Raw genomic sequence first — 10,571 nt, forward strand, 5'->3', positions numbered from 1 at the left:
TAAAATCCGGTTGGACCCTTTTTTTTTTTTTTGAAATTTTGGATTCCTTGGGCTAGGTCAAGCTTAAAAAATAGCCCAATTGGCCCAATTATCAAGTTGAGGCCCCGTTCTCTTTGCAATTATCAGCTCCCCCAAATCAGAAAAAATTCAAAAAATTCAAAAAAAAAAAAGATAACCAAAAGCGAACCTAGCCCACCCATCACCCACCCCCCACACCACCATCAGGCCAACACTGCTCTGCGCAGCCACAAATACTGAAGACCGACCAAAAAAACAAAAAGAGAACAGAGATGAAAGTAGAAAGTAGAACTAGAAAGTAGAAAGTAGAAACGGGGGAGATGGAGAGTTAGAGAAAAGTGTGAAAAATGGAATGCTAAAAGGATTGAGAAAGAAAAAAAACAAAAAAGAGAAACCTGTCAATGATATTCAAAAGTTGGGTTTGCATCGATGCTTTTTGAAATTGCATTCTAGTAAATTGGTATTTTGAGTTTCACGATATGTGACAACATTCTAATAAGCTCTTAAAAAAGAAAAGCTAATATAAGCTTAGGAAAACTTCAAAAAAAAAAAAGAGAATATTTTGATTATGTAACAGTGAAACCTCAATTGGATGGAAAGAAAAGGGTAAAAATATGGAAACCTATAACATCCTAGATACTTCTTAGTCGGGATTGAGAGTAAATGTGTTAGATTTTGATAATGTTATAAAATAGAAATTATGAGTGAAGAGAGATATCGAGGGTAAATAAAAAGGCTTGTTTATTGTGACAAATAATTCGGGATACTTACTACATTGTAAGAGAGTGAAAAGTATTGAGGCAAAATTAAGAAAATTAAAAGTTGGAATGATTAGATTGAATTGAAAGAAAAAGGAGAAAAGACTAGTGATGAAACTTTACCAACAAAAAATATGACTCAAATGGTAATATGTAATTTAAATAATTATGTATGTTAATGATTACGGATTAAATTAATGTAAAAGTATAATTGGTGAAAATATTTTAATATTTATTATTTTAATTATCAAATTATTAAATTTTTATTTTTAAATATTTGAGAAAGATGATCCCATTTTTGCACCACTCTCTCTTTTTTTCCATCTTTACAACTTTTGTTTTTATTATAAATAGATCTTTTCATCATTTCTAAGCTTTCCATGTTTATTCTTCCAATTTCTTTCATGAGTAATTAGTAAAATCAATAAAAAGGCCTAATAACTATCTTAGTTTTATGAGAAGTGCATCAACAATTATCTTAGAGGAAAGAGAAAATAAGAATCAGAGATTGATGATAAGAAATTAAGGTAAGTATGATAAGTTTTTCCATGGATTTAAAGAACATAAATATGTTATTTGATTATATTTTGATAAGTATATCTTGTATGTTTTGATATAAAAATGAAGAAAAAGGGAAGAGAAGTGAACAACAGGTTGGGGACAAAGGCAAAGAGATAGTCAAAGAGGAGAAGAAAGCTTGATTCCAAGTATTCGGTTGTAAGTATAACTAGAATTTTACTTAGCTTAAATAATTTTAATTAGATGTATAAATGTTTACATGATTTTTAATTAACTATGATGCTATAAGTAAATAAGAAGTTGATTAAGAATGATGGAATTGATTATTTAATTTCATTTACTAAGTGATTTGTAATAGTGAAATGAAGAATAGTAAAGAAATGACTAAATCATAAAATAGATAAAAGTTTATAGAAATGACTAACTTTGTTCTACTTTTGTCTACATTTCGATGCAGAATTTGTTAATTAAACATGTATACAAGTTAAGCATATTTTTATTTTACTTTAATTAAATAAACTTTATTCAAGTGAAAATTAAAATTTTAAAGGAATTTTTAGAAATTCATTTAAAAAAATTAAAATTATTAAATACATTTAATTTGTAAACACAAAATCAATACATGCATTGCATCAGATAAAAAATTAGTATTTTGAAAAAATACTTTTTGCTTTATACATAACATTGAATGCTTGCGTAATAACTTCGAATTAAGGAGAAATTACTCTACTCAACAATTTGGTAGTAAGGTGGAATTCTTTTCTAATCTTCCATTTCCATCCCCTTTATAAAAAAAAAAAGTAAAAATAAAAAATCTTCCGGCTTTCTTTGTACCATCTCTCTCATATATATTTGCAGCAATCTAATCAATCCGGTCTTCATCCTCATCGTTGTAGAAAGGTAGTGGCACTGATTTGAATGCACGAAATTTGCCCACGTTATTTAAATGTTCATTCTCTAACCTGCTCATAAAGATATTAACCCCAAACTTAAAAGGTGACATCCACGAGAGTGAAATTCAAGTTCCAATATAATAAACTATTCTCTTCTCTTCTATACATAGATATATAACATACCTGAAGAAATTCCATATCCCACGACGAATTATCTCTAGACTGGCAACAATAGCAATCAATGTTTCTCTATGCAATGATAAACTTAGATCCAAGACAGTTTGCAACCATGCAAATCTCAGCAATACATTCAAAACCTGCATTTTTATACCACCTTTGTTAAAACTGATGGCTACTCTAGCCATGTTCATGAACAGAGATATAAGAATCACACATTTTATTTTACCATTGCTCCAAAATATACACTTTTGTAAGGGATTAGAAGTTTGTCCCTCAACCAGCGGTTCTTGGACCGCCTTTGTAGTAGCCCCCAGTCGACAACAAGGTCCCAATAAGTACCATAGAGAGCCGCCATGGCTGAAAATGTCCAAGCTACTGCTTTCCAACTGGTTCCCCTGTCAAGCCCATAAGCAGTCCTCGTACACAAAGCAACAATTGTCAGAAAGTATTTCAATCCGTTGTACCCTTGCATTGGATCTTTCTCATCATGGAACCTTCGGACACACTAACAATTGAAAAAGGAATGTTCAAGTTTTAACTCTCTCATTGTTCGTACACAGCTTAATATTTGTTTGGGTAAATTTCATCAAATGTGACTCAACTTTGTTTAATTTTTGTCACCACTTTTTTAAGCTTACAAAGATATCACTAAGGTTTTTTCGAATAATTATAAAGATGCCACTCCCCACTATTTACTCCATTACTTGAATAACTTGTGTCTGACTTACTGCGTTAATTGGGTCATATGTTCAAAAAGAATTTCTTCCATTTTCTAATATTAAAATTTTTTTCTTTTTTCCTTATCTTTTTCCTCTCTTTTCCTTTCTTCTTCTACTCCATTTCTTTTCATCTTATCTCCCTGTCTCAACAAACCCTAACTGCCCAAACATGAAACCAACTTTAGACCTAAACCAGATTTGGGTAAACCACTTGTTGTCATAAAAATCTTCATGCTATAGTCTTTTATCATTTGCTAATGTCTCCAGCATCTCCTTCCTTCAATGCAGAGAGAGGAAGAAGAAATACAAACTCAAACTAATTCAGTGAGAAAGGAGGAATTTAAGAAAAGTTCAACTAGAATCGGAAGTGATGAGCAGCACCTTGATGTTAAAATATCAGCCTGCAGGAATATCGAAAATGGGCCAAATAGAACCGGGAAATGAAAGATCATGGCAAGATCAGGTGGCATTGAGGGCTTAAGTCTCTTGCTTGTAATAGAAGTGCTTACTGCTTAGTTTGAAGGATTGGAATTGTAGTCAGTTTAATTTGCCTTCCTCCCTCCCTTTATTTTATTTTATCTTAATTGCTCCATGTTATTTACCTTTTTTTTGTTTTTTTTTTATCTCTTATGTAAAGAAAATATAGTTGCATTTCTTGGATTTGTACAGATAAATATAAAAATTGCTCCTTCAGAATTAGATACATTCTCACTGTAAATGTAATTTACTTGCATCATATTCATGACACGTGGATGTTGCTCTACTCCACTTTTGTCCATCAGAGTAATTGAGAAGCAAGTGTCTTCCCTTACAATTATTTGTGATGTAAATAATGATTGTTGAAATGTTCCAAATTTTGTTCCTTAAGTTTTCTAAGCAATGGAAGATGATCTTAGCATAGAAAATGGGGGTATTTGGAGTAAGCTGGAAAAAGAAAAAAAAAGTGTACTTTACCCTTTTTTTGGGTTGTTTTAGGGTGGTTGGTGATGGAGGGATTTATTTTTAATAAAATTCAGAGTTTAAGAGAATTTATGATATGATTTCTTTTTTTGGGGGAGGTTTAAGATTAAAATTCTTAACAAATCGTTTTCCCTTTTTTAAAAGTGAACTAAGGAGTAGGGTGACGGTGGGACGATGATAGAGAGATGCGGAAGGAAAGCTTGAGGAAAAAGGGTGGGTAAGGGATGAAAGTGTAGTTCTAATGGAGTTTAAGAGAAGGAATTGTATGAAATTGTGATTCCAAGTCATCTTTATCCCTTTCTAATAGGAATATGACAAATCAGATTTTCCTTCTAATTTTTAATATTTTTAGTTGGATTTAAATTTTTTCAACAAGAAAAAGCTAAAAATTAGGAGAAAAAATTTAATTTATCATGCTTCTATTGGAAAGGAAGAAGGATGCCGTGAAATCATACAATCCTTTCTATAGAGTTTAACAGACATTTAAGAGATTTAAGTGAAGAAATAAAAAAGGAAATAAATAATTTAAAAATAAAAATGATAGAAAATAATTTTTTTTAAACCCGTGACACATTTAACTTGCTACGGTAGATGCACAGTACCCAAGTAATGGAATAAATGGTGGAGTGGTATCTTTGTAGTAATCCAAAAATATTAGTGGCATCTTTGTAAGTTTCAAAATGTCAATGGTAAAAATAAAAAATTAAATAAAGTTGAGTGGCATCTGATGTAGTTTACGCTATTTGTGTTCTCCAGGGATTGAAACATAGATATAGAAGTGAAAATACCTGAAGGAGACGAGACCAGTAGGGGACTACAGCAACGATGAAATAAAAAGTGTTGAATATGTCATTCGATTTGCATGTGTTTTGTCTGAGTTTGAAGTCTCCCCAACCATAATGGCAAATGTAATATTCCACACTTCTAAATGCTTGTACCTCACTAGTAAACTGATCTGCCAAGTAAAAATCTTGAAATTTTACCTGCATCAATATTACAAGTCACGGACCATCTTTGCTGAAAATCAACTGAAAGGTTCCCAAATCTTCTGATTCAACAAACGATATATATTTACCTTGTAGAGGGGCGCACAGATACAACGAAACGAAGTTCTGAGCAGGAAGAAGCGACTTGAGCGATAAAGGATGTTGAAAGGACAAAGCAATACAATTATCACAAGCTGGTTGAGAAAGCAAAAAGTAAATAGATCAAAAAATGGTTTTGCTGAACTGGGATTTGCGATTATGAAGTGAAATAGTTTTTAGTTTTTACCAAAAGCAAGCTTAAAGGAAGTAGCTCAGTTAATGCTTTATAATCTCCAGTTTTAGGGTCCATTTCCATGTCAAGGTTGGAGACCACACTGATCAGTGCTAGCGTTGCAAGGCCAAAACTCAAGAAAAGAGCTTCTCGAAAGCCCAGCTCTGTTCCTTGCTTGAACCCAAATATGAAGGAATAATTAACTCTGTATCGCCTCCAAAAGTATATATTCCCAGCATGCATGAGCATATGTAGAACCATGAACCCAAACAAACTGCAATGTTCATAGTTAAGATGACTTTGTTAAATTTGTCACATTTGCAGTGTAGCTGAAACAACAGAGTGGAGTAAAATAGTAAAAGAAAATAACCTATATACTGGAAACATGCTTTCCATGTATTGAACTCTTCCTTCCTTATCGAGGATATTGCGGGCATGTATAATCAAAACCAGAGCTAGTATGAGGGCCGCTGTGCAGCCGGCAAAGAAGCCTGAAACATCAATTTTCCAATAAATATCTTCTTTAAGGGGTAAAAGGCATTAAATGGGTATAATGATTACCTGTGCCAAATGATGTACTATGCCTTTCTTTCTTTGATTTTGGTCTCAACTGGTTCATCCCTTTACTTCGGTTTGAATTTGAGAAATGTTTGATAAATGTGGCTTCTACCCTTTCCATTAGCTTAGTTACCTGAAACAACAAGCTTATGTTCCCCGATTCTTCAATTTTTCTAAAGTATCTATGTACGAATAACAATGACACTAGAATTTTGAATTGTTAATTATCAAAACCAAGGTATTTTACTGGGAAGCCACCTACCTCGTCGGAGTTGCCTATATAAGAATCATCCACCGTCCTCATATAATACTTTGATGCTCTTCTTGATGTGATCTGAGACCCAAGAAAGAAGAACAATCAGTACCGACAAGCCTGGTTGAGTTGACACCGAATAATGTTTGATGTTAAGAAGGCTTATAAGATATATACCTTATCATATTTCTTCATGATTTTAGAGAATGCTAACACATTCAAGAAGCTGTTCTTAGACACAAGCATCGAAGACTAATCAATATACATTTGTTAAAAAGTAGAAGGAAAAGGGAACCAAATACATACAATGGGTTATTAGCCATTTGTTACCTGTAGTTCTTGAGAAGCCGAAGCTTGTAATAAAATTCAATAAAGGCTTGTTTCAGTTGGTTTTGGATTTTCTTTAGGTTGTCCTTGCTAAAATTCATTTGAGTCTTGTTAGTATTGCTAGCACAGTACACTTTGGCAGCTGAGAAAGGAGCTTGAATAGCTTGATTCAACTTCACGTGATTCAACACCTCTTGTGGAGCAAGTCTAATGCTGCTCACTACTTTCTTGGGGTTCTCTTCTTGAATCTCTAGGCAGCCATTACTGGATTGCTTAGCATCATTGTCTGATTCAGTTGTGCCTTGTAATGCATTCATGGGAACCATGATTTCTGCAAATGAAGCAATTGTTATAAATTAAGGTGTCTCAACTGTAAAATTGAAAACAACTTGTGCAGAACTTGGAAGAAAAAGTACTTACTGTCATTAGAACCAGAAACATCAAAATTCTCTTGTAATTTATCTACTTTTATCCTAAAAGCAATTAAAGCATGCATTTGATTGGTAAGTGTTTCTGCTTCAGCCATAACTTCCTTCACCTTAGACCTGTAAAACTTGTCGACTTTATTCAACTCATTATCAAGCTTTTTAAAGAACTCTTGCTCATATTCAGCCCCTTCTTCTGCAACCATAAGAAAAGTAGTCTCGTACTTCCCTGAGCCATTTCCTCGCACGGAATTCACAAGAATCGCTTGGTTTTCAACATCATGATCGTCGAATGAACTCCCACCTTTGTTTCGTCTCGGATCCAAACCGCTAAAGCTTCTATAAAGCGTCAATGCTCGTTGAAGCCGAGTTGGGGTATCTGGTTGCCGATACTTTTGTTTCACACCATGGATTTCTTTCAAAAATTTCTTTAATGAACTGTAATCCACATAAGCTGCCTGCCATTCAGGCACCATTTGAGAAGCAAACTCCTTCCCAAACTTCATTTTATGGCAATGCGATGTAGTATACTTAATTTGCTCCTCAAGTTATAGAAGGAAAAGATGAGCAAAACAGCAGAAGGAACTTGGTCAATCAAACGGGTTAGAGGCACTAATGTTTTATAACTTTAGGATTTATGGAAATGAGAACAGGGAAACTTTCACGATCTTTCAATCTCTCAATCTACTTTTTTTTTTTAAATTCGTAGCTTATAAAATATGCCAGCTATATGCGCCTGTAATGAACTTTTAGTATTTTAGTGCGTATTTTTATTTATTATAATTAATATTTGTTTTGATATTAAAACCATATATCTAAAATGTAATTTAATAATATCATTCACTTCAAAAGATTGAGCCCTTACGTGTCACCGAATCCTGTTCTTGCTTAGCTTCCCACATCTTTTCTAGCTATCTCATTGTACATTTTTTTAAAAAAAATATTTAACTTTTTTATTTAATAAGAAATGAGATAACACAATTTAAATACATGCATGCGAAACAAATGTTTAATAAAAAAATTTTAATTATTGTTTCAATTAAATAAAAGAATATATTAATTTTTTTTGTCTGGATTTTTCTTGAAATTTTCAAAAACTTAAAATAGATATATAAGCCCACAATTATTTCATGAGATTTATTAGAATTTTATATTTTAAACTTACAATAAAAATAAAAAATTAATCTATGCCTGTCTTTTCCCATGATTTACCTTTAATTGAAACCTACTTAACTATCCCAATCAAATTGATGCAAAAGTTCATAGCTTGGATAAATTTAAAGCTTCCTAAAATCAGAAAAATTAAAATTAAAGCGTTTATTTTTCCAACAGGTTCCCAAATATAAAATTTCTCTTACCTTTCTTTACAGGTAATATTTTATATTCCCTCATATTTTAAATTTTAAATATTTCAAATTTATCAATGTAATTCGTTATGCTTAAAATCTTACTTTATTTATCATCTCAATCTCTTGTGTATGAATTTTTTAAATTTAATAAATCAAATTATAAATATCACATGTTAATATAAATTATCATACAAAATTCAGGCATGAGTCACATGATTATTGAATTCTATTTCAATGGTCTTATTCATATATTTTCAAGCACAATGTTCAGCACATAGCACAAAATCCTTTTCTATTAACCAGGTAAATAATTAAAAGGTTAAAATATGTTATTAATCTTGTTTTTAACAAAATTTAAGACTTAATCCTTATACTTAAAAAATTAAAAATTAAGTCGTCTTACTTTACAAATCTCAATTCAATAATTAAAAGTGAAAGTAAATTTATTAATTTGAAATTTTGATTAAGTTATTATTTTATGATGTGATATATGATTGATATAAAACAAACACGTTAAATTGATAAATTCTTATAGAAACTGATAATAATTAGATTATAATTTTTAAATTGAAGAAATATGAGGTCTGGATTTTTAACTTTTAAACATACAATTACAGTGTCTAACAGCACATTTTAACTAGCTTGTAATAAATTATGAAAAACAATAGCTATGTAGATTTTTGTTTGCTAACCCACACAATTCCCTGTTTGCTATTTTTATCTTTAAAAAGTACGTCAAAGAAAAGCACGGCCTTTTAATAATGGCCACGGAATGGACAATTAATTCACGCTTTCATTTTTTACTACTCCCATGTGTTGTGAATTTAATTATAGAGAAAAATGGCAATTAAATATTTTTGTAATTTATATGAATTTCGTGAGATTTAGAGTTGTTCATTATAATATAATTGTTGAATTATATAAAAGAAATATATCTTCCCATACTTTGATAGAATAAAGTTGGTAAACCTTGCGGGTCATCTTTTTTCCGCGTGTTGTCTCTTACATGCCATTGTTATATCGTTTTCGGTATAAAAAAATGGTTGTTGTTAGTTTAATTATTATTAAACAAAAAAGTTAGCTAATGCATGCTTTGAAATTACTCGTTTAATGTCGGAAATTGAATCATATAAAGTAAGAAATTGGGGACTCACTTTGACTATATAATTCCATAATCTTTGTCGTCTTACAACCACCACGTTTATCTTATGATTAGTTTTGTCTTCTTGCCTCCTCTAGTTTTCAAATGAGCGTATAAAATCAAACTCTTATAGGAATCCCGTCTCGCACATTCAACTATTTCAAATCTTATCTTTAGGACCTTTACTTAGAACCCTGGAATTATTTTGACACCAAACGTATCAAATGGTGAGATTTTATTCAAGTATTTTAGATTTTAAGTTTTTGAATATAAAATTTCAATTAAATTATGCTATTAGTCTCTCTACTTAGTAAAATTTATGGATTTAATCCCTTTATTTTTAATTGGTCATTTTTAGTCTTCCGATTTTCTAAATTTTAAAATTTTTGTTCTCGCCAAATAATAATTGTTAAATCCATTAAGTAAAGCTTTGCTATTTCCAAAATCTGATTCGTTAAACATATTATCATATGTGTAATGTCATTTCAGCTTATTATTTTCACATACTACTCACTAAAAATCTAGTTAATGGATTACTGATTGTCATTTGCATTAAGACTAAAATTTCAAATTTTAAAAATATAGGGACTTAGAATTATCCAATTGGAGAAAGTGGATTAAATCTATAATTGTACGCATAGTACAAGACTAGTAATTTAATTTAACTAAACAAATTTAATTGCTACTATTTGAGCTGTAATGCCCCAAATTTTATGTTTCGGCTTTTGTGATTAATTGGTATAATTGTTTATTTGCTTCAGTGGTTAAGTGTTCTGGGTGTGTGTGTGTGAGGTCCTAAGTTCAAACCTTAGCTTGGGAAAAATTTTGGTTTTTATCTGTATGAAGCCTTGTCTTGGGTTATAGGGCTTATAAGTAATTGGTTGGAAAAGCTTACAAGAATGGACCTGCTGGTCTGGTGGATAAGAGGACTGTGGATGTGAGGGAGGTCTTGGGTTCGAGTTTGAATGAAGGCACTATTTTTGCGACTAATGCTGTGGGAGTGTTTGAGTTGGCTTGGGATACTGAGTGTTTGCAACAGCTGAGGTTTAGTAGGAGCAAAACAAGGGATTTGAGAGTAACCCAAATCATTCCACTTTCTCTCTGCCGAATTTTCCTTGCAAATTTCCCCTCTCCATATTTTCTATATTTTTTTTTCCTTTCCAGCCGAAAATTCCCTGTTGCTGCCAGTTTTTACTTTATTTTAATATTAGTTT

General features: G+C 31.5%; 1 protein-coding gene across 4 annotated transcripts; it reads right to left on the minus strand.

The window, feature by feature from the left end:
• Nucleotides 1–1,890: 1,890 nt before the first annotated feature.
• On the minus strand, nucleotides 1,891–7,577 carry LOC107895125 (phosphate transporter PHO1 homolog 7). Of its 4 annotated transcripts, none has more exons than XR_001683414.2 (12): nucleotides 6,863–7,577; nucleotides 6,446–6,773; nucleotides 6,293–6,341; nucleotides 6,125–6,196; nucleotides 5,866–5,995; nucleotides 5,675–5,795; nucleotides 5,320–5,578; nucleotides 5,123–5,227; nucleotides 4,836–5,030; nucleotides 2,583–2,763; nucleotides 2,372–2,505; nucleotides 1,891–2,257 (listed from the first exon to the last, which is right to left on the minus strand). XR_001683414.2 is itself a non-coding variant. In XM_016820356.2 (12 exons), exons 1-12 carry the CDS (start codon nucleotides 7,371–7,373, stop codon nucleotides 2,158–2,160), a joined length of 2,283 nt encoding a protein of 760 aa, XP_016675845.1. In that variant the 5' UTR covers nucleotides 7,374–7,572; the 3' UTR covers nucleotides 1,891–2,157. The 4 variants fall into 4 exon arrangements, 2 of the variants coding, with proteins under 2 accessions (XP_016675845.1, XP_016675846.1); XR_001683415.2 differs by having other exon boundaries at nucleotides 2,595–2,763; nucleotides 6,863–7,575; XM_016820356.2 differs by having other exon boundaries at nucleotides 2,595–2,873; nucleotides 6,863–7,572.
• Nucleotides 7,578–10,571: the final 2,994 nt, after the last annotated feature.

Source organism: Gossypium hirsutum, chromosome A13 (assembly GCF_007990345.1).
Source record: "Gossypium hirsutum isolate 1008001.06 chromosome A13, Gossypium_hirsutum_v2.1, whole genome shotgun sequence".
In the NCBI taxonomy this organism is placed as follows: Eukaryota; Viridiplantae; Streptophyta; class Magnoliopsida; order Malvales; family Malvaceae; genus Gossypium; species Gossypium hirsutum.